At 42.8% G+C, this 25,375-nt stretch overlaps 1 protein-coding gene across 1 annotated transcript in view; it reads left to right on the forward strand.

Moving 5' to 3' along the window:
• The window catches only part of LOC149168568 (protein DAY-LENGTH-DEPENDENT DELAYED-GREENING 1, chloroplastic-like), a 281,952-nt gene that overhangs the window by 145,342 nt on the left and 111,235 nt on the right, over nucleotides 1-25,375 (forward strand). The window contains exon 5 of the mRNA XM_089428314.1: nucleotides 11,424-11,521. Coding sequence (XP_089284440.1) covers nucleotides 11,424-11,521 — 98 coding nt within the window. The remainder of the gene's footprint in view (nucleotides 1-11,423; nucleotides 11,522-25,375) is intronic.

The following is a 25,375-nucleotide window of genomic DNA, read 5'->3' on the forward strand; positions in this document are numbered from 1 at the left end:
TTGTGAGAATCCAGTATTTCATGATCGGTCGAAGCACGTTGATATAAGGTGTTACTTTGTCAGAGACTGTGTTTAACGGGGGCAGTTCAATTGTGGTACACTCCTAGAGGAGAACAGGGGGCAGACATCCTCACCAAAGCTCTAGGAAGAACACAGTTTGTTTATTGCAGGGAGAAGATGGAGATGGTGAAGAATCCATTTCAGTAGTAGAAACGGATAAGTATCTACTGTTGGGAGTTGTAGTGCAGCAGTTAGTAGTGACAATGTTATGGGCAGCTAATGCAACATGTTGACGAGCTGCAATACAGATGTAGCAGTGGTAGTGGCAGTGTCATGGGTAGTAGTACAGGAAGCAGCAGTGCTGTGGATGTGGGGTAACAGGGCAAGCATCGACAGAGAGGACTGATGCTAGAGCACATTCCTTGCTAAGAGGGAGGGTTGATTTTGGGTAGCATCGAATGTGCTCTAGCTTTGAAATTTGGTGGATAGGCTAAGTCACATGAGATCTCCAAGACCCAAAAATTGTTTGGAGAAATTCCACCCGGATGAGGAGTTATTAAAATAATTAATATTTTTAATAAGTTCCTAAGTCTAAACGTAGGAAAATAAAAATATTAATGGGTATTAATAAAGATAAGGGTGAGGAGCTTCTAAGAGACGAGGATCAAGTCTGTTTTAATCTTAGCCGTTGATTAGAGACTTAATCTCGGCCGTCGATTCATCAACAGGAAAAGTATAAGAAAAGACTTGAGTATCATTTGTGGACACACCGACAGATACGCAGTGTCCCAGGGAAAATCGATTCTCAAAGAGAAGGAGATTGATTTCAGAGGGAGAGTTGCAGGGAGGAGGAAGAGGAAGGCATCTACAATAGTCAGTTACTAAGGAGGAGGTGACGTAGGGGTATTGAGAGACAACATAGAGGGAGACGCAGTCCAAGCGAGACGCAACTCTCATGCAGGCTGGCGTAGAGGGATGCAGAACCATGCAGAGTGACGCAGAGGTGACGCTGAAGTGGGGCGAAGGGTCTCCACGGTGTCAGAAAGTTTCGAGGGGAAAGTCTCAGGTGTTTTCTCTCAGTTTTGCTGTAAAATCATTCCTTGTAAAGCGATTGTTGCTGAATATTAATAAAACCCTCATCTACTGCACCGGTTTTCCCACATTGGGTTTTTCCTGGGACAATTTTCCAAAAACAACTGCGTTGATGTGATGGGTTCTTGTGCATGTATTTTTCTCTATGTAATTATGTGATAAGTGCAGTAGAATTTATTTTAATGTTTGCTGATGGGATTTCGTAAATAACTTATTGTGAAGAATAAGTAGGTGAATAAATTAGTTGCTGCAGTAGAATTTCGGGTTAGAAATTTTCACAGTTCACCCTTCGAGGTGGCATCCTCATCCGGCAAGTTCCTCCATTGCACCAAAAATCGCTTGTCCTCCAGCACTGCCTGAACAAGCACCTCCTTTGTACGCTGATCACCCTTATCACCATCAGGGATATTGGGGTCCCAAATGTGCCGTTGAGTCCTCTTCGGTCCCTGCACTGTCCTGACATGAAAGAATCCCTCCATGCTAGGATCCGAATCCATCTTGTCCCACCTGAAGCTCCCCTCGGTCCACTCACTATCTTGTCCGGTATAAATACCAGAAGTCCCCCACGCCATTGGTGACTCGCTAAAGCCCGAAGGAAGCCTTGAGTGACCTCCCCCTGTTGTAGTCGGCTCACCCTTAATGGTCGCTGAGTTGTCTAGTACTGTGATGTCTGTGTCCCATGCTAGCCATAGAAGGGTGTGACCATGTTGTCGCTGCACCACTCAGGCTCTAGATGACTCCCCATCATGCGTACATTGTATCCCCCTCTCCTGGAACTCGATGGTGGAATACCGATAGAGGTGAGACACATCATGTCCAGACATCCCCATGAAGCCAAAGTTTACCCATCTATATCTAACTTCGGACCGGTGCAACCACATAGAAAGCCCGCCTCGCCATCCGATGAAGGCCACTGTGTACCCCCATGTCCCAACCCTAGAGTGAAATAGACCACTCTCTGCCATGACTCCGACCATCACGCGATAGAGTGATCTATCAATTAACCGAATCCTTTCATCCCTTAGTTGGACTTGTTGCAACATAGCTCTGAAAACTACAGGAATCCATCCATGCCTCATCTCTAGTCCCTGTATGTGATCAATATATAGGCTCCATATATCGTGGGCTAGTTTGATGCATGCTAATTTTCCCTATACATGCCACTGTGTAGTGTTGATGATCGCTCGAAGCCACGTGTGCCAAATAGATACCCTCACAATGCAGCCAATAGATGGGTATCCGATACTCGTAATCGGCTCAGGGTATGTGGATCCCTGCCAACCATCTCTCTTGGGTTTGCCATCCGCCCTCTGGATAATGTGCCAATATAATGTCTGGAGCCTAGACACATACTGGGAAACTACCTCATTCGTACCCGGTATCCTCTGCTCATGCATGGTCCTGACATGCCTTGAGAAAAGAGTGACACATGTGAAAAGTTCTGAATCTAACACATCAGAAACCCCTACTGCAATATCTGGTTTACTATCTCGTACTTGTTCTTTACATTAACAAGTTATTTAATAACATAAACATCGAAGTAAACACAATTGCAACCTTCACAAATATATAGATCAACAACTGAAATAAACTGAGACAACACAAGGGACACCGTTATTTTGGACAATCGTCCCTGGAAAAACCCAATGTGGGAAAACCGGTGTAACATATATGAGGGTTTTATTATTAAGCAGATTTCTGAATACAACTAGGGTGCTAGAAATGGCTCACCCTTCAGAGAATATCCTTGGCAGTAGTACCTCTCTCTGGAGACAGATATTCTGGGAAATCAGTAACCGGATGATCAACCCCATAGTGACTTTGACTGTTCCTTGTGCTGGAGAACGAAAGCTGCTCCATGCACTCCTCTGGAACTGCGTCACGCTCTCTCGGTTGATCTTTTGTCAATATGCCCCACAAAACTTCATCAGCGCAGCCTCTTCAGCGCAACGTCAACCTCTATAGCCCTTTGCGGTGTTTGCGTCAGTGTCTGCGGCTTTCTGCGTCCTCTGCATTGGCCTCCTTAGCCTTTTCGTTAGCCCCCCTAGGCTCTGCGCTGCCTCTTTCGGCACTTTGCTGCCTCTGATATATATTCTTCAACCTTGGATCGAAATCCCTTGCTGAACTACACCTCACTGCAACTGATCTCTAATTCGATTTCCTTAGCAAACCTAGCCCCAGAAAATCGAATTCTTGATCTCTGTTGGTGTGTCTCCAACTGACCCTTAAGCCTCCTCTAATACTTTTCCTGTTTACGATTTAATGACCGAGATTAAGTCCCTAATCAACGGCTAAGATTAGATCTGGCTTGATCCTCGTTATTTAGAACTTTCTCACCCATATTATATTAATACACGTTAATATTTTAATTTTCCTAAGTTTAGACTTAGGAACTCATTAAAAATATTAATTATTTTAATATCTCTTCATTTGGGTGGAATTTCTCCAAACAATTTTTGGATATTGGATATCTCATGTGCCTTAGCCTCTCCACCAATTTTCATGGCTAGAGCACATCCGATGCTACCAAAAATCAACATGTCTCCCTCGTGACTGTCTCCCCAGATGTAGAATCGGTGATGAATGATATGCCACCCCTGCAGATGGTCACCTCATCCCCCAACCTGTGGTTGTCAACTGACGCACCAACCTAATTCGACTGCTGAGAAGTCTCTCCCCTAGTGCACTGAGTGTCATCCAAATATCTCGGGTGTGCTCCTTGTCCCCCACTAGTCATACCCAGAGTGCAAAAAGTCAACAACAAAATCGATTGTGCCCGTGAGGGATGTAGAAGAGGGCCAGGTGCATGAGTCCCCGCGGATACCATCAAGTATTGCTCATCTGCATCCCCGTCGATCTTGGGTGAACTACACCCAAATGTATGCTCGGTGTCTCCGTCCATTGGTCTCCTTGGAGGAAACACTCCAAGACCTCGTTGTGCAGCACCATACGCCCCTGCATACCACCGATCATCCCAGTACTCCTGGACATGCCACTTTACACCGCTAGATACCCTTGGTTACGGCTATGCCATCTTGTACCGTCTTGTGTCCCACCTGTGTCACTGCACCTGTCACTCCCTGCATGTACTCAATGCGATGTGAAGCACTTCCACTCCACGATGCAGTCCAACATGCTACGACACACCCCCATGCTTCTCCATGCCCATTTGCAGACCACCGCTCCACGCTAGATGCTCCTACCCATCGTTGAATGAGATGGACTAAAGCTGTGTCCATAGTGTTGGCCTGCATCCAACCCATATCATCACCTGCACCATCGCATCACCATGCTCTCTGATGAGGGGACATCCCCTACAAATCCTCCCTGAGGGGCCAAAGAAGTGAATCTCTCTAGGTACCAGTAGTGATGCCACCACCGTTCTGTTCCTCTGTGTCCTCTATGCCCTACGCAAGCATGAGGAATCCCCAGCTCCATAAAAGGCATTGTCTAGTGGCCCGCCGATGCAATTTCCTCCGAAAAAATCCTACCATAGTTGGCGGATCATCCTGTGATCCCATGCACAATCGTCATACCAAGACAAGCCAAGGAGTCTTCCCATAAGCTGGTTGGCTACTGTTGTTGACCCAAACTCCCCTAGCGAATGTGCGTGCTCAGCTGCTAGGTCAACTATACATCCAAGTTGTAGTCAACCAGTAGACCTGAGAAATGATAGGTGGTCCCCCCCAGGATCCCAAAGCCAATCGGGGCTTTCGGCATCCCTAGTGCTTGGAAACTCCTGCTGAGCTCCACCTGGGTCCACTACCATCTCCATAGCTCACTCCATCGGGTACCATCTTAGAATCTCTCGCCATCCAACCTCGAGGGAGGGATTGAATGTACAAACTCTCATATGCAGGACAAGCCCTCCATCCTGCAGATGCTGCACCCTACATTGCTCATGTTGCCTCACCTCATCAACCTGGTCAAAACAAAATATGTCGAGGTGGCTCTGCCTCTCTGTCTCCAAGGTGCAGAGCTAAACTACTGACACTATAGGCCCCATCTATGTATGTCTGCAGAGGGCTGCTTTGATGCTCTAAAGTGCACTCTAGTTGTACCATTAGGGAATCCAACCGTACCCCAATGCGAGTTAGTTTGGCTACTGACTTAACATAAACCACTCTCATGGCCTCCAGCTCCTTGTTTTGCTATAGAATGGTCTCTCGTACTGTCGTGGCCTTCTCCCTTAATGCTAGAAGGCTGACTTGGAATTGATGAAACTGCCGTGGGTATCTGTCACCCGCAGACTCGGTCACAACTCTCGACACCTCAACAACTATCTGCATCTCAATCGTGGGTGACTCCTCCTCAATAGATGGCTCTATGTGGATAGGCTCTAACCTCTCCACCAAGCTTTCAACTAGGGCTATCAAAGAGGTCTCGAATAATGGTGACTCCTGCGCCACACTGGGTAGATCGATGTGCTCCTCATCATCTTGTGGGATCTCAACATCATGCTCAACCTCCTCCTCAGGCTCCTAATATCTAAATCCAGGTCTTCACCAACAAAAGCGACCCCTGGTCTCACCCTCTAACTGCCCCTGTCCTGCCTGCTCTTTCTCAGGAGATCTAGTGTCTTGACTCTGTTGACCTTCCCCACATGAGGTAGATGGTTGCACCCCCACGACTTGCTCACCTCTAGTGTCTCTGTTGTAAGGGCGAGGATGGGTTTGGTCTGTCACCCTCCTCAACTGGGCCAACCTCTCATTGTCCCAACAGATTCCACCCCAGAATTTATGCATACTAGATTTCCCTTGAGCCATGGGTTTGTCTCTGTTTTCACCCGTCACTGTGCACTCATACCCAAATCTCCCATGATCTTCTAGCTACCCATAGTTGGGGCATGATCATGCTCTGATACCACTGTAATGTCCCAAACTAGGAAAAATAGTGCTATGCAAAGCAAACAATAAAAACAACACCATAAAATTGAAACATTCAGTGAACACCCATAAAAAGTCCAGTAATAAGTTAATAACCAACAACTAAGCCATTTTATTATAATTTGGGAGGACAGTACAATAATGTGGAAGTGGTGCACTTGGGCTTGCCTCGATGGCAAGCGTGATCAAGCCCAAGTGGTAATATGTCAAGCCCAGTTGGCACAAATAACTGTTGCAATGATGCCGTGCGCTACCCTTGTGAAACTATGCGGTCTGCGACAAAGATGTTGCTAGAACCCTACCTCCGGTGCTCAGAAAATTCCAAGAAATTAACCCAAACCTCTCTTCCAAATACGCAGAATAACCCTCGAAGGAATTGGCCAAATGTTGACCTTGGAATTTTGGCCCAAATTCCCACTAGCTCTTGTAGCTGCTGGCTGAGTTGGGACTCCTGTTTGACCCCTCAACTCTGCCCAAAAGATTCTGCAAAATTAGCCCCAAGCTCCTCAACCAAAACCCACCAAAACCTAGAAAAGGTTTGGCTTGGTTTTGACCCCCGAAATTCGGCCTCCCAAGAGCCACACCCTCCCCAACTGTTGAAATGTACGACCTGTCTGTAACTCCAGAATAAGCCCTCCAAAACACACCAAAATGGTTGAGATAATCTTTCCTGAGCTTCCCCTTATCATTCCCGGCAAATCCTCGCTCCACAACTGACCCATGAATTCCCACGTGTGTCCAGTGACGAGTTCCTGCACTGGCCTTGAGTGTTGGCAATCACGTTGCTCCGAAACAGAAATCTCCAGCTCCCAAAATCCTCCTAAAGGCTAGTCTTCCCCTGTATTTCCTTCTCCAAAACTCCTCTGGCCCTAAAGTCTAGTCTTCCCCTGTATTTCCTTCTCCAAAACTCCTCTGGCAATTGCTCCGCGGAATGTTGATTTGTGCAGCTTGGGAGGTACTCCAAGCCCTAGTGTTCGAGGGTTGGAGGTCAAAGCGCCACAAGTAGGCTTGTGGGCTTAGAACCAATGTTGCGAAAATCGCGATATTATCACGATAATATCGGAAAATCACGATTTTTTGAGTTCGGCGATATTATCGCCTGATTTTTACGTTATTTATTTTTTTTCATTTATTTATTTTATTTGTTTTCTTTCGCAAAAGATCACGATTTTTTGGGAAAAAATCTTGAAAAAAAATCAATTTTTTTTTTTTTTTTTTTTTAAACGAGGAGGAGGTGACACAACCTGCCCAGGCTACCCTTGTCACCAGTAGAGGACGTGGTCTACCTTCTGTAGCTCCTAGTTCTTCAGCTTCTAGAGCACAACATAGTCCACTGCCAACTCCACTGGCATCTACATCTAGAGGGAAAGGGAAAGCTATTGCATTTTCTTGCAAGAGGGGCAGAGGAAATCAGTGGTATTAGACTTTAGTTATTTGGTTCATTTCATTGTATATGACATTATGACTCATGATATGAGATACATTATTATATTTTTTGTTGATATTTTGAGGCTGAGTTGGGACTTAGGAGTCAGGACTTACTATTCAGGACATGATTCACTGTTATGTGTGATGTAGCACTAGAAATGATATTACACATCTTATATATTAGTTTTTTTATCATATTTATGTGTCAATGTATTTATTTTATGTTGTAGATGCTTTAGATATTAAAAAAATTGGAAAAAACTGAATATTTTTGTATTTTACGATTTTTTCCCTATTATTTCCCGATTTTTTCCCTTGCCGATAATATCTCGATAACGATAACTGGAACATTGCTTAGAACCCAAGCCTAGGGTTTTTCACCCATAGATATTTGGGCCAATATCATGACGAGTCTTTGACATGTAATGGACAAAGATGATAGCTCTCGACGAGACGATTCTAACGCAACTAGATTCATCCGATTCCGAGTTGTCATTGAGGAGTTATGAATTTTTGAAGGTTAATGATGGGTTTGCAAGTGTGTATGTAGGTCAGCCTAAGGTATTTTAGGCTCATGACAGTTGGCAGCCCCTCATTATGACGTTTTGAGAAGTCCCTCATTTGTGTATAAATAGAGGGTGAGTGTGAGAGCATTTGATCATTTTGGAGGTATAAGGAGAGGAACTCCGACCCAACAGATGTAGCAATAGCTCTGACCCAGTGGATGTAGTAGCAACAACTTCAACAAAACTTGGAAGACTTCGATCTCCCTTGATACTCCTCGGAATTGAGTGAGACTTGTCCCAAAATTTCGATCTTGAGGTCCTCTATCTATTGATTTTGGGGTAGCATCGGATGTGCTCTAGCTTTGAAATTTTGTGGAGGGGCTAGAATACATAAGATCTCCAAGACCCAAAAATCGTTTGGAGAAATTCCACCCAGATTGTGAGTTATTAAAATAATTAATATTTTTAATGGGGTTCCTAAGTCTAAACTTAGGAAAATAAAAATATTAATGGGTATTAATAAAAATATGGGTGAGAAGCTTCTAAGAGACGAGGATCAAGTCTGTTTTAATCTTAGCCGTTGATTAGGGACTTAATCTCGACCATTGATTCATCAACAGGAAAAGTATAAGAGGAGGCTTGAGGGTCAGTTGGAGATACACTGAGTGATCAAATCAGTTTGATTTTTCTAGGGTGTGGTTTGCTGAGAAAATTGAACTAGTGATCTGAGTTGTAGTGAGAGGGGCAGAAGCAGAGATTTGGATTGGAAAGGAGTTCCGAGCCAAAGAGTACTGGGCAGAGAGGTAGCAGTAGCATTAGAGAGGCAGTGCAGAGGCCTACGCAACCCAGGAAGGGGCTCACGCAGTGCTGACGCAGGCCAAGAGGGTCTCTTGTAATGGCAGTGCAGGATATTCGTCAGAAGTTCAAGATTTTGCTGGAGAAGCAAGGTTCTGAGCTGGGAGGGCTAAATAACAGTCTTCCTCCAACAAATCGATCTAGCAGAAGGGGTGACGCAGTCTCCTAGAGGCAAGACGCTGGCCCAAGCAGTGATTGCGCTGGGATTTCGCAGTGTTTGCCGGAGTCAGGCCACTCAGTGGATCAGTTGTGACTTGGAGAACGAGGTAAACCCTTGTATGTACTTCTTGCTGCCGTAATTTCTCTAAAAGGTTAGCTGGTGTGAGAGGCAACTTGCTGTACGCAGACTCTGCTTGCTTAATAATACAAACCCTCTATCTGCTGCACCGGTTTTCCCGCATTGCGTTTTTTCGAGGACATGTTGTCCAAAAATAACGGTGTCCCTTGTTTGTTTGTCTCATCTATTGATTTAGTTTATGATCTGTATGTCAGTGTAGTCTCCAGTAGTGTTTTTCATCATTGTTTGTAATTAAATAACTTGTTGAATAAAATAACAAGTAGGAAATGATAAACCAGTGACTGCAGTAGGATTTCTGTTTGTATAGATTCAGGAATTTTCACACTATCTTCCTTCAGAAACTCGCACTCCTTTCCATCTTATTTCTTAGACAATTTCGCACTTCCCAACTTCCAACTTCAAAGATAGAACTATGAGAGAGAGAATGAGATATGTTCCAAATGAATTTGAACTCTTTGTATTTATAGCCCTTCTGTGAGGTTGAATTACTGGAGGCTGACTTGGTGTGGAGGAGAGTAAATTCATTTTTGACTAAAAAATAATTCTTTTTACATGATCCGAAAGCCCAAGAAGGGTCTCTTTAAATGTACAATGACTCTAATGACTCGAAATAAATCCTAGAAGTCCTCAATGGGAACTTTGACCTAAAACATGACGACCCAAGTTTGAAACCCATGCTTTAATAAGTCATAATAATAATAATAAAAATATTTTCTTCATTCTTTTGATAAGTACATCTCAAATACATTTATGAAGACCGAACCTAGTTACAAATTTCAACATCTTAGCCCTTCTTCCTTGCAAGTCACCCCAATCTTTACCCCTTGGTAGGAGGTTGAAGCGAGAATCTCTCACCTAAAATAGACATATAGATTACGATTTACCAAGATAATTACATCTCACCTTAGTTAAGTTGCATATCATTCAAACTCATTTATTTTAGAGCAATTTCCAATTTATTTATTTCATGTACTTGATGAATGATCTTATGTCTCATTGATGAAGTGATTTATTGTTGTTGATTATTCCCTTTAGCAAGTGCTTATCTACTTATACTTTGCAAGTAATATTTGGCATCCATTGAGTTTCATTTGCAATTTATTTTCCTTCAAATTGCTATGCTTATGCTTATGATCACGAAACACATTATCTTTACTTGAGCAACTCTTTACAAGTGCAATTTACATCTTGCAAGTGATGTCTTTCATTTGACATTGTTCTATTTTGCAGGACTACTTGTGATTTCACTTATCTATTTGAGCAAGTATTTATTTCATTTGAACAATAATTTTAGAAGACACTGGTTTACATGCTTATCTCTTGAATGTTGTTTTGATTATTGAATATATATCTTACATCCCATTATATTCACCAAGTTTGCTCACGTCTTGAAAGTAGTCCCATTAACTTAAGATCTTCTAGAAACCCATATCATTTCATCTAACTTTCATTAGGGATCACCCCCCTTAGCTTATCTAGGAGAGAGCTTTAACGGAGAGAGTTGGGAATAGGTGACAACCCCATCTCTTAGCTTGCCACCAAGTCACACCTTGTGGGGTTGAGGATTTTTCCCACACTAACCTAGGTGTGCAAGCGAGGTGGCATAACAGGGCCTAAGGGCCCGCATACAAAACCCTAGGGTTTACAAAAAATAGATGGGTCAAAAGACCCTCTGATAGACATCAAAACGTCCACATAGCCATCCCAAAGTGCATTGGCATGCAGAAGTACATGCATCAAGCAATGAATGTGGTGGTAGGAAACCACCACCAGTGAACCAAGGGAAAACGCCACAATAGAGCACCATCAGACCTTGACCTAAGGAGCGGTGGCATTAAAACTTGCAGATGAGAGTGAGTCGACAACAGATACCCAGACAGGCAGAGTGCAGGAGCCACGATGAAGCGGGGCACCAAAAAACAACTGAAGCCCCAAAAGAGTCGAGCCATTAACAAGACCAACACCAAGAGTCGGCAACAAACCCAGCTCCAGGAAAACACAAAACCACATCCGATGGCACAACTGGAAATAGGCAATGGCATCGGCGAGCAGGCCATTGAGGCAGCAGAGAAAATGGGGCAAGGCAACACTCTAGCTGTGAAGTGAAAACTTCTTTGTTTATCCAGATATAGAAAACACTGTTTATATGTTGCTTACCTGCTATAGTTTATATATGGAGTGTTTCTTGGCATGTGATCCTTAATAATACCTTTTGTTGGTACAAACCATATAACTTACTCGCTGACGTGAATTCTAATTTATCCTTATTATTTGTTCATGCTCTTATAATTCCTTCATAAAATTGCAAATAGTCACTTGGAGACTCATGAGCAATGTATTATTATGCACTCCTTGCAGGTGGAAATAATGAAATTTACAGGCTCAAGAATAGTAAAAGGGATTTCCGATACAGGAAAGGCATTTCTTCTTATTCTTGTTACTGACATATTTTTGGGGTAAGTCATTTAATCTGCTATGGTATGAAGGGCTGGGTAATTTTGTCTAGGTTTTTCTTAAAATACGTATTGTTGTATCTTTGTGTAGGGGATGCTTTGTGACTCTTGTTTGTTATTTGATTATATATCAAAAAAATAGTATGAAGAGTGTGTTGTGTGTCTAAATCTACCCAATATCATTCTTTTCATTTCTAAATAAACCTTCAGCATATAATGGACTATGTGCAGCGATCTAATTCTGAGTTATTTAAAATTCTTGCTTTTGCCTTTTCAATTGAGCTTCATTTGACCAATATAGCAACATCTCACTGAGATTCATCTGACAAATATAGTAGCATCTCACTGTTCTAGTGTGTTTAGATTGTGCAAGGTCTATTTACCAAACAAAACATTTCTGTGATTTAATATGAAAAGCTATATACTAAACACTAGTGTTCAACAATTTAGTCCTGACATTAAGAATGTTATAATCTCTGTTTGAAGATTTCTGTGATTAATATTGTTGTTTGATTGTAGAACTGGAGAATAATCCATAGTGTCCGTCATGTTGAGGTCGATGTTTTGAATCTAGAACAAGATTCAAAGCATTGACCTCAACTTGAATCTAGAACAAGATTTGAAATGTCGACCTCAATATGACAGACACTGAATTATTCTCCGGTTCTTCAATCAAACAACAATATTATAATCACCTTATATAATTTCATCCTATATATTTCTAGGACTATTTTTCTGTTACAAGTTAGGAAGAATGGATCATTTGGTTGAAGATAGATGAAAATTAATATATTGATAATCAGTTACAATTATTCTAGAATCTTGTTGAACCACTTTGGGTGGTTGGCAAAGGAACCAACCTTAGCTGTTAAGAATGTAGAGGAGGCCAGTCTGATGACTCTGATCTGTTAGGATATATAAGAAACCAACCATACCGTTGCCAACCAACAATTCTAGATAGGTCAATTGGGATGCTTGCGGCATGTCATGTATTTGGGTGCTCCAATAGATCAAATATAGTGCCGAGAGCAATAAAAAATTGAATGTGACTGCATCTTCTTGTCTTTCCACATTCCTAGTCCACAACTATGTCACAGGGTTCGTCGAACTTTAACCTTGAGGTTCGAATTTTGGCGAACCTTAAAAAAAATTTGAAGTTTGGCGAACCTCATCGAACCTCATAGCCATTGACCAAGACCATACATCAAAACTCATAACTTCATGTCACAAATCAAGCTTGTAATTTAGCCTTGCATTTTCCATGTCGGTGATAGCAATTTTGATGTTTAATGATGTTGAGTTTTTACTATTTTATCCTATAATTCATATATATATATATATATATATATATATACACACGAACCTAATGGTGAACCTCATCAAAAAATTCGAACTCAAACCGAACCTAATCATTGTCGAACACAAACTCGAACCCGAACCATTTGACATTGGTCCACAACACTATTGTGATTTCAAACATGGAGTAGTTTAATTCATAATTATAGGGTTTGGTTCCAACTTTGGAGACAAAGTTTCTCATGTGGTCACCTGAAAGACTGTTAGAAATCCTTCACAAAACTGGGACATTTTCTAATCTGATCATCAACATTTTCCTGCCTCTGATAGCATTGGAATAGAGCATAGTCTTAACATGTTATACGAAGAATACTACCCCTTAAAATGCTAAAGAAAATCTGGTTTCAATGGTTTGGCAAATGTAGGATATCTACAAGATTTTATACTATCAGAACTATAAATTTTTATTTCATCCATTGCAAGTTTATGAGCACAATGTTAAAGGAATTTAAAATTCTTCTTGAAAGTATTTTGTATGTTTAAATGTCAATGCTAGTGTAATAAAGTTTCTAATGGAATTTAATAGTTCTTGTCATCACTGAAGTTCTTACTTAGTGTAAAAACCCCAAACACAAGTTGTAAGAACCCAAAGGCAACTACTAGGTACACCACCCACCTAGTGACCATGCCTTTCTCACTTTAGATTGAGGAAATGGTTCCAAGCCTTGAGGGGTACCCTTAAAGGTCAACTAAGCCTAGTTGTTGTAATGTGGGAGAAATAGCTTAGCTTAGTTGATTATTTTGATTATGTGATTAATCCAAGAAAGTCAATTTGCCTTAAATTATATGCAAAGTGTGATGAAACATGCAAATTGATATTAGACCAAATCTGAAGAGTTGGCAATATTAGTGTAAGCCAATATCTCAAAGGTGTTCACAATAAGTAATAGAATCGAGATTTATTGCTAGCCAAGCATTTTGTATTGTTCCTTTTTCTGGTGTTACTCATGACATGGTTAGGATGGAATTTCAGAGCTGGGGGCAGACAGGTCATGGGTGCAAGTTGGTGTTATCAGCAGGCCTAGGGGATTTTGTGTTGACTTTTGGTAGAGCATCAGATGTGCTCTAGCCATGAAATTTGGTGGAGAGGCTAAGGCACATGAGATCTCCAAGACCCAGAAATCATTTGGAGAAATTCCACCGGATGAAGAGATATTAAAATAAATAATATTGTTAATGGGGTTCCTAAGTCTAAACTTAGGAAAATTAAAATATTAATGTGTATTAATATATAAAATGGGTGAGAAAGTTCTAAGAGACGAGGATCAAGCCAAATCTAATCTTAGGCGTTGATTAAGGACTAAATCTTAGCTGTTAAATCGTCAATAGGAAAAGTATAAGAGGAGGCTTGAGGGTCAGTTGGAGACACACCAAGAGAGATCAAGAATTCGATTTTCTGGGGTTGGGTTTGCTGAGGAAATCGAGTTAGAGATCAGTTGCAGTGAGGGGCGGTTTAGCAAGGGATTTCGATCCAAGGTTGAAGAATACATATTAGAGAGGCAACAAAGTGTCGGAAGAGGCAGCGCAGAGCTTAGGAGGGCTGACGCAGAGGCTAAGGAGGCTAGTGCAGAGGACGCATAAGCTGAAGAGGCAGACGCAGAGGATGCAGAGGCTGACGCAGACAACACAGAGGGCTATAGAGGCTAACGCTGGGCTGAAGAGGCTGCGCTAAGGAGGTTCTGTGGGGTAGACTGAGAGCAGATCATCCGGGAGAGGGTGACACTGTTCTAGAAAGGGTGACACAGTTCCAGAGGAGTGCTTGGAGTAGCTTTCACTATCCAGCATAAGGAACAACCAGAGTCACTGTGGGATTGTTCATTCAGTTGTTGATTCACCGGAATATCTGTCTCCGGATAGAGGTACTACTGCCGAGAATATTTTCTGAAGGGTGAGCCATTTCTGGCACCCTAACTGTATTAAGAAATCTGCTTAATAATAAAACCCTCATATATGCTGCACCGGTTTTCCCGCATTGGGTTTTTCTGGGGACGATTGTCCAAAAATAACGGTGTCCCTTGTGTTGTCTCAGTTTATTTCATTTGTTGATCTGTATAGTTGTGAAGGCTGCAATTGTGTTTACTTCGATGTTTATGTTATTAAATAATTTGTTAATGTAAATAACAAGTAGGATATAGTAAACTAGATATTGCAGTAGGGGTTTCTAATGTGTTAGATTAAAAAATTTTCACATGGTATCAGTGAAATTGCAGATCAAAGAGGACTGAAGACACCAGCGGAAGAAATATGAGAATTTGCAGCAGAGAAGCAGTTGTCTCGATAGACAACGCTGCTCCAGAGTTGAAGAGACAAGAGTAGGAGTGACACAGTGCAAAGAGGGTGACGTAGAGGCTCATGCAGAGTCTGCTTCAGCATTCTGAGCTAGGAGAAGAGCCAGCGCAGAAGTAGAGAGGGGCAGAACATGCTCACGCAGAGCCACGTCATCCTTCTCAGCCAGGAATGATTGATGCAGTTGGCCGGGAGGAGCAGATTCAACCCAAGCCGTGATTGCGCAGAGCTTGAAGGGCTCAGATTCTTCAGTTGTCGGGGCTAAGGGAGTTGTGGAGATTGTGATTTGAGAAGTTGGTGGGACGCTGGTTCTGTCAGTACAGAACAATGTCTAAGGGGACGGGACCAAGGTAGAGGGAAGCACTACCTCGACATATTTCTAGCCAAGAAATCCAGATCCGAGTTGCAGTAGCAAAGAGGGATTGGAGGGGAGTGATTCGACAGTTGGCAGGAGGATTTCCAGGAGGGAAATCAGGACTCAGAGGGAGTCTAGGGGAGAAGAGCAGAGATGGCAGTGAACGGATTGAGGGATCAAGACAGATTGGACAGGGCTTCCAATTTTGTCACCTGGAAGGTTAGGATCCTGACAATCTTGGATAAACATCACATCAAGGACTATGCCTTGAAAACAGTTCCTATCCCAGTTGACCCGACTACAAATGAGAAGTATGAGGAGGCCAAGGTGAAGGCGAAATGCATGATCGTAGACAGGGTCAAGGATCATGTCATACCAAATATTGCTGAGAAGAGCACAACAAGAGAAATGTGGGAGACCCTGACCACCTTGTACTAGGGCTCTTCCGTGCAATGGAAGATGTTATTGGAGAATCAGCTGAGGTCATATAAGATGCATAAAGGAGAGGAGATAGATCCATTCCTTCTCAAGTTGCAAGGAATTCACGACCAACTTACTTCCGTGGGCTCTACACCGGATCCAGAGTTTATGGTCGGGATTGCCCTGAATGCAGTCTCCGAGGATTGGGAGACGTTTGTCCATAGCATTTTGGGCAGAGCGACTCTCCCCAGTTGGGAGGAGATGTGGCCAGCTCTTCGATAGGAAGAGATCAGGAGGTTGACCAAGGTGGGGAGTAGTGGTAAGGGAGTTTAAGAGGAGGAGGATGCAGCTCTAGCATCTGCGGGACAACAGGGGGTTCAAAAGAGGAAGAAGAAGGACATCTCCAAGGTCAAGTGCTTCAACTGTGGGGAGCTGGGACATTATGCATCTCAGTGTCGTAGGAAGAAAGGCAAGGAAGAAGCTTTCGACTCAAAGGCAGCTCCAGCGAAGGCAGAGAAGGATGTTGAGACTGATGATGATTGTGCCATGAGTGCTCATGCGCCTCTAGAGAAGAGGTGGGGAGACATCGAGTTGTAGTCAAGAGGACTACAAACAGGGGCATGATCCTTGAGGTGCCCAAACTCTTGGATCACATCCGGCTACGGGAGCCCTTAACGACAATAGCATGATGATAGGTGTTGGGTGGAGCAAGGTGTAATGGAGCGACAACGCAGAACTTGAGTGTAGAAGTCTGTAGCAGCGTAGTGGAGGTCGCAGTAGTGCGAGAGACAAAAAAGAGGTTGCAACAACGCAGTGGCAGCAGAGGGAGCACAGGATAGCAGTAGAGGTCGCTTCAGCATCACGAGTCTTCCAGATTGACCGGGATGTCATTATTTGGGTGAAGTCTGTTACTTACTTCTCGGTAACTGAGTTGCAGTGAAGCAGTTAACAGTGGCAGTGCTATGGGCAGCATGATGCAGCATGTTGAGAGGGAGCTGCAGTACAGATGTGGCAGTGGCAGTGTCATGGGTAACAGTGCAGGGGATGTGAGGCAGCAAGCCAAGCATTAGCACAGGTACCGATGGGGAAGATCAGTGTGATGTTTCTATGGTGAAGCATCACTAGAGCACATTCCTCGCTAAGAGGGAGTGTTGATTTTTGGTAGCATCAGATGTGCTCTAGCCATGAAATTTGGTGGAGAAGCTAAGGCGCATGAGATCTCCAAAACCCAGAAATCGCTTTGAGAAATTCCATCCAGATCCAGTGTTGTATATACTATAGAGGTATGCAGTGGCATGCAGAGGAGCATGGAGATGCGTTGTTGTTTGATGTAGCATGTTGGTTTGCATTGAGCGACTCACCTCGCATCGAGTACATGTGGGGAGAGCCAGATACACAAGCAGGATACGAGACGGTACAGGATGGTACAACAGTAGCACGGGGTATCCAGTGGTGTACGGAGTTAGGCTGCAGGGTACAGTGCTAGGTCGAGGACTACAGGGATACTCGGTGGGATGCAGGGGCATATGGTGTTGCATAGCGAGGTCTTGGAGAGTTGCCTCTAAGGAGACTTATGGACGGAAACACCAGGCATACCTTTGGGTGTACTTCACCTAGAGTCGATGAGGACGCAGATGAGCGATACTCGATGGTATCCATGGGGAGTCACATGCCTGTCCCTCTTATACATCACTTACAGGGATAGAGGACTTGGCTGTTGTCCTTTGACACTATGGGCGTGGGCAGCTGGGGACACAGAGCTCACCCGAGATATTGGGATGACACTCAAGGCATTAAGGGAGAGACTTCTAAGTGGTGGCATTGGGTTGGTGCACGAATTGATAACCACAAGTTGAGGGATGAGCTGATCATCTGAAGGGTTGGCATATCGTTCATTAGTGAGCCTACGCCTAGGGAGCAGGTCACGAGGGAGACATGTGTCACTCTTTCCACAGGGCATGTTAGGACCATGCATGAGCAAAAGATACCATGTACGATTGAGGCAACTTTCCAGTATGTGTCCGACCTCAAGACATTGTATTGGCACATTATCGAGAGGGCGGATGGTAGACCTAGGGGAGATGGTTGGCAGGGATAGGAGGGGTCCACATACCCTGAGTCGATTACGAGTATTAGATACCCATCTTTTGGTTGCATTAAGGGGGTATCTCATTGGCACACGTGGCTCCCAGCGAACTTCGGTACTACACAGTGGCAAGCACAGGGCAGATTAGCATGCATCAGATTAGGCAGGATATATGGAGCCTATATAGTGATCACATGCAGGGACCAGAGATGAGAGCCAGAGGGGTTCCATCCGTTGGCAGGGCTATGCCGTAGCAGGTCTGGCTATGGGATGCAGGGATTTAGTTGATCGATAGATCACTTGTGATGAACGGAGTTGTGGCAGAAGGTGATATAGTTCGCTTATGGGATGACACATGGGGGTTCACAGAGGGTTTCATCATATGGGGAGGCAGACATTATCTGTTGTTGCACAGGTTCAGAGTTAGATTTGGATGGGTAGGCCTTGGTGCCATTGAGATGCCCAGGAAGGATGTGTCTCGCCTCTTTCATTACTCCACCATCAAGTTCCAGGAGAGGAGGATACTGAATGCGCATGATGGGGAGTTTGACATAGTCAAAGTAGCGCAGCGCCAACAAGGTGGCACCACTCTGGGACTAGCAGAGAATTGGGGCATCACAACTCTTCCCAGCTCAATAACCTTTAGGGATGCGTCGACTACTGAAGGGGGCAATCATACAGCTCTTCCATTGGGCTTTAGCGAGTCACTAATGGAGCAGGGGAATTCCGGTACTTTCACTGGGCAGGATAGTGAATGGAGCAAGGGGAGCTTCATGTTGGACATGATTGCCTGGGATGTTGGTATTGAAGGATTCTTTTATATCAGGGTAGTGCAGAGGTCAGGCACAATCCAGTGGCACATCTGGGACCCTGGCACATTTTGCAGTGACATTGGGGAGCAACAATTAAAGAGGATGCTTGCTTAGGCATTGCTTGAGGACAAGCGATTTTTGGTGCATTGGAGGAGCTTGCAGGATGAGGATGCCACCTAGGAGGGTGAACACATTTTAGAGCACCCAGCTTTGAGTTTGCTTGAGGGAAAACAACATTTTGGAGGGGAGGACTGTCATGTCCCTTCTCAAAGACATTTGTAACAGGGTGTTTGCACACAATTTTGCACAAATTTGGCTAAGGGAAAGAACCCAACATTTTCGACTTAGGGACATAGGAGGAAATTCGACTTAATTTGGTTGCTAGTGGAAGGTGGGGGCCACCCACGTGGGAATTCGAACTAGGCCATTTGAATGGTTTGGAGGGTATTCGAAGTGTTGGATGGAGGGGCCCACATGAGGCAAGGAAGGCCCACAAAGATAAAGGGAGGAGAGAGCTCTCATTTTGATTCATTCTTACACCTTGCAATCAAAATTACTTGACTGTTTGCTCTGCTATTTAGTTGAGTCAAACGTTTAGCCACGAATCTCTCAAGCGGGAGATTCAACCTCTACTTCAGGGGACCATCCGTGCCCGCCCTAGAGAGGCGGTTCCATAAGTATTTCAGGAGTTCCGGGAGTGTGTACAACACTACCATTCAACCACAAGAGGGAGTGCGTATTTCGGCTAGATGGAGAATATGCAGGGGGAGTTTGGCGATCTCAGTGATCAAGCTTTTGCCGAGAGAGTTGGAGGATTGAGAGAGCAACAAAGGGTCAACCTTTCTTGTGAGTTTTGGAGCCAACAGAGCCAGGATCCCAACAATTCGATTTACAGTTACTTGGGGCCGGCACAGAGAGCCACCACTAGGATCACGTGGGAGTTGGAGGAAGGAACTGTAGAGTTGGAGCTAGTCGAGAGAAGTAGGAGATCACTTGGAGGGCCATCTGAGGAGGATTGCTGGAGTTGGAAGAGCAGAGATTGACAGGCTCAGTCACAACAACATAATTCGAAATTGGAGGAGGGTTAAGCTACAAAAGGTCAATTTTTGAAGGTTGGAACCAAGGGAAACACTTTCTAGGTTTTTCTGGCTTTTGGGCGGATCACACTCCAGGTTTTATAGAATTTTCTGCGCAAATCTAAGGGTTCAAACAGGGGTCCCAACTCAGCCAGCAGCTAGAGGAGCTAAGGGGAATTTGGGCCAAAATTCCGAGGTCAACATGTGGCCAATTCCTTCGTTGGTTTTTATGGGTTTAAGGCAAGGAGCAAGGAGCTGGAATCTCATAATTTTTTGAGCATAGGAAGCAGTTATTCCAGCCTTTCGAAGTCAGCAGATAGAGCAGTTTTCTGGGCAACGCAATTCAGTTTGTTGCAGCAGTTGTAGCAGCCTTCAGTTCAACATTTTCTCACCTAGGTTTTGTCAAGCTTGTCCATTGAGACAAGCCCAGGTGCACCATTATATTTTACTATTGTATTTTACTCCCGAAGAAGTAATAAAATGGCTCAACAGTTCTCTATTTTCAGTGTTTCCATGTGTGCTTAATGCATATTTCGTTTTTCTGATTGTTGGATTGTTTGCATGCTTTGTATATCACTTACATTCCTGTTTAGGATCATTACAGACGCAAAATCATTTGGAGAAATTTCACCCAGATGAAGAGATATTAAAATAATTAATATTTTTAATGGGGTTCCTAAGTCTAAACTTAGGAAAATTAAAATATTAATGTGTATTAATATAAAATGGGTGAGAAAGTTCTAAGAGACGAGGATCAAGCTAGATCTAATCTTAGCCATTGATTAGGGACTTAATATCGACCGTTGAATCGTCAACAAGAAAAGTATAAGAGGAGGCTTGAGGGTCAGTTCGAGACACACTAAGAGAGATCAAGAATTCGATATTCTAGGGCTGGGTTTGCTAAGGAAATCGAGTTAGAGATCAGTTGCAGTGAGGGGTAGTTCATCAAGGGATTTCGATCCAAGGCTGAAGAATACATATCAGTGAGGCATCAAAGTGTCGGAAGAGGCAACGCAAAGCCTAGGAGGGTTGATGCAGAGGCTAAGGAGGCCAACGCAGAGGACGTAGAAGTTGAAAAGGAAGACGTAGAGGACGCAGAGGTTGACGCGGACAACATAAAGGGTTGTAGAGGCTGACGCTGGGTTGAAGAGGCTGTGCTAAGGAGGTTCTGTGGGGCAGATTGAGAGCAGATCAGCCGGGAGATGGTGACGTCGTTCCAGAAAGGGTGACACAGTTCCAAAGGAGTACTTGGAGCAGCGTTCGCTGTCCAGCACAAGGAACAGTCAGAGTCATTGTGGGATCGTTCATCCGGTTTTTGATTCGCCAGAATATCTGTCTCCAGATAGAGGTACTATTGCTGAGGATATTCTCTGAAGGGTGAGCTATTTCTGGCACCCTAGTTGTATTCAAAAATCTGCTTAATAATAAAACCCTCATATATGCTGCACTAGTTTTCTCGCATTGGGTTTTTTTGGGGACGATTGTCCAAAAATAACGGTGTCCGTTGTATTGTCTCAGTTTATTTTAGTCGTTGATTTGTATAGTCGTGAAGGTGCAATTGTGTTTACTTCAATGTTTATGTTATTAAATAACTTGTTAATGTAAAGAACAAGTAGGAGATAGTAAACCAGATATTGCAGTAGGGGTTTCTGATGTGTTAGATTAAGAAATTTTCACATTTTGGAGGGGTTTTGAGGAGTTTCTATGAGGTCCGATGGCATTCGCTTGGTATATTCCATCATTCGCACAATTTGCCTTTCGTTCTGGTGCATTCCAACAACTTTCAAAAAATAGAATTATTATTGGGCCCGTCTTAATTAATTACGCTTAAGGTGGCATTCCGAAGGAATACTTGACAAAACACCTTAGTGTGATAGCTTGTTGGAACCATAACAAAAAGATATACAGGATGGGATGGTTAGATGTGAGTTTCAATGAACTGGGGAGACATGGTGGCCAATTTACCCTTTTCCCTCATTAAAAAGAATATTTTAATTGAAATAAAGGAGGGAAAAGCGCTTCATGATTAAAATAATAATAAAATAGAAGGTTCTAGAGGGGTCCATCATATCTATAAAAGAGGAGGAGGAGGCCATTAGAGGACATCTTGGATTTGATATTACTTCTTGTATGAGAGGTTGAGAACCCAGTTCTCTACTTCATAGGTAGCCCCAGGATGGAAACCCTCAGGTGATTGAGAGAGATTGGGTGAGTACCCATCTCCCATTGGAGAATTCATCCCGAATTCACAGGAGAGCTTAGTAGTGGCATTTCAGTTCAGTTTTGGAGGTCGGTGTAGTGCAACAGATTATCTTGGAGGCCAACATTTCATCTCAGCTATTTTGGTTGTATATGCATGTAACCCCAGTTTATCAATTATAATAAAAGCTGAAATTTTTCTTGTTCATTGTGTTATTGGATTGCAGTGCTCTATTTGTTTTATTTTACATGGCAATAATAGAATGTCGATTTTACGGTGAAATTTTGGTTGAATAAATTTCTGCATAATTAGCAAAATATCCCGTTTGGGACATTGTAGTGGTATCAAAATTGTGCATCTTGCCAGCCTGAGGGTTATTGCAGAACAACCTAAGAGAAAATCAAGGGTTTCAGAAGAACTAGTTTTCAGAAAATTTTCCATTGCCGAAAATAGGTCAAAATTGCCAAAGATTTCTTCATGCAAGCCGATGGAATTCTCTCACTTATTAAATATTCTACAATTTCACTTTCAAGTTGTGAAATGAAATTTTTGCCTAAGAATTAAAATATCACTTTGAAAAAGGGGCCAGATTATTTGTTGAAATGGTAAAAATTATATGAAGTGCAAATTATTTTCTAAAGGCCAAGAGCGAATCACTATAGAAAAGAGGTCAAATGACTTTTGGTGGAAAATTAAAAATCCGCTTAGTTGAATTTGAAGGGTCGTGAACATGATCGAAAGGGGTTAAGTATTTGAGAGGCCATGTTAAAATAATCTTTTTTGAAGTCAAACTTTATCGGGCCATCCAAATTTATTATTACGCAGGTGCTGAAGACTTAATCCAAGGCTTTGAAGCGACGAAAAATTCTTGCCCTGAGTAACCAGGATTGCAAGTGCCATTCCTCACTGAGTTCAAAGTAAGATTTGAGCAAAATTTGTTGAGCTCGTAGCCAAATATTTCGTAAAGGCAGATGTCCTTCTGTGTTTGCAAAACCCTTGTGTGTTGAATTCCCTCTTGAGATCGTGTTTCTTTGCTGGGTGAGGGCCACTCTCTTTGTGCATTTCTGGACAATGTACTTCACTAGGACCACGCATTTTCTTGGTGGGTTGAGTGCAGCCTATTGCTGGAAGTTACTATCAGTCACAGACAAACCATGGACCTTTTCTTGCTAGATGTGAGAGCTGATTCTACTATTCCTTGTGTGTATTTATTTCTATGTCTCGCTGGAGGATGTTTTGGGCCTATTGAGGCCATATTACTCTTGCTGGTCGAAGTTGGGACTTACATCATCTATGCTGAAGTTTTAGCAGTGGGGACCTCGAGCTCCTTATTTGTAATGTCCTGGATGAAATAATTTTGGAACAATCACTTCGGAAATACTTCAGAAATTTCAGCCATCAATACCGTAAACAATTTGTACAAATTTAACCATGGAATTAATAGTAAACCACGAAACATAAACTACAACTTAAAATAAACAAGAAATATATGTAGAATCCTCAGCCTTATTTTATTAAAATTAAAGAATACATAGAAAACTGGAAATGGCTGAGAGTATGGCCACTAAAGAAATCAGCTCCAACACTGCATTGGGCCTCCAAAATTGAACTGAACAATCAATATGCTGCAACCTGTGAACCCTGAATGGATCCACCAAGGGAAGAGCTGGGTGGTCGCCCACTCTCACTGAATCACCCTAGGGTTTTCGTCGTGGGGCTACCGCTGAAGTAGAGAACTGCATTATCAAACCTCTCCATAAAGACAAAACACGAATCCAAGATGTCTCCAAATGATCTCCTCCTCCCCTTTTATAGATTTGATGGATGGATCTCCATGCCTCTAGAAGCATCTTATTTTATTATTTTGTTATTATTCTAGAAGCTCCTCCATTAACTTTATCTTAAGTGACCTTTAATTTCATTTCAAACCTTCAAAAATTGACCTTTCACAATTTGGCCCTCCTCTAATTTCGAATTCTGTTGCTGTGACTGATCCTATCAATCTCTGCTCTCCCAACTCCAGAAATCCTCATCAAATGGCCCTCCAAGTGATCTCCTACTTCTCCCGACTAGCTCCAATGTTGATCAGTGGTTGTCATTGATGTCAACCCAAGCAGCACTAGGGGCTACCCTGATCTTGCATGGGCGTTTTGACTTGACAACTTACTTTATTCTGAGTCAAGGATATTCTATATGGATTGTACTCGTCGAGATGTTTCCGTTGATATATGGCATGCCAGGTAATTCTTCACGGTTTGAGAGATATTCATGTTTGAAGTTAGTAACCCCAGTTAGTGGGCTAAAACCCTATGGGGTTTTGGCATGGCTCTCATAATTGGTTGTGGTCATTGAATAGTCAATAATTAATAATAAGAAATTTCTCCTAAAATCCCTCCAACATTCACTTGTTGAGGACCCTCTCAACTCAAGACATTCATATAAGTAATGACCCTCATATCCTCCTCTAGTAGGGATTTCGTGGCTTCAAACAGGTCATCGTGTTATTTTAGCTATATTTTTTTTTGCGAAGCTGAAATTAAACCCATTTGAGCTGAAATCTTGATGAACCTTGTGATCGAATTTCATATCTTGGTTTGCTATATTTTCGGAGATATGATCTGAGGAAGTTAGGGTTTTCGCAGACTCCCGAATTCCATGTCAAACAGGTGATGTTGGGAAAATCGTCATAATTTTCTCTCTGAGCATTGGATTCAAATTTCTTAAATAGTCACAAAAAGAGGATAGACTGTAGTTTGTTGAGTAGCATTTTCAGGGCCGAAAGTTGCAACAATGACACGTGGCACTTCATACGAGTTCGCTCTACTGAACCAGGCTATAATCAGGTCATCGTGGGAGATTGTGCATAACTCTTTCTTGAAGAATCCAATCTTGATCAAACTTGTGGGGTTGGAAAGAGGACTCAGAGGGCTACCATAGGACAAAATTTTAGACCTTGGAGATCCGAAATTACATAGATACAACAGATTCAATATCGAGCTCCTAGAAGGCAAGAAGAAACATGCACTCAAGTATCACTGTAGTAAGGATCACACATCAATAGTCAAGGGTAAATCTCCTACAAAAAGGTATGTATGATTAGTGTTTACATTTGAATTTTGAGTATCATCTCTAACTTATGTTTTTGCAGGACAACTTAAGTATATACAGTGTCTTGGTTATACCTCTATGTCTCTATATGTCACAATCAATTTTTTGGATGTCCTATTCTTGATACTACACATTTTATGCTACATATTCTTGATGCT

Source organism: Pinus tabuliformis, chromosome 4_2 (genome assembly GCF_031772625.1).
Source record: "Pinus tabuliformis cultivar Carrire ecotype Pingquan chromosome 4_2, CPIR1, whole genome shotgun sequence".
Lineage (NCBI taxonomy): Eukaryota > Viridiplantae > Streptophyta > Pinopsida > Pinales > Pinaceae > Pinus > Pinus tabuliformis.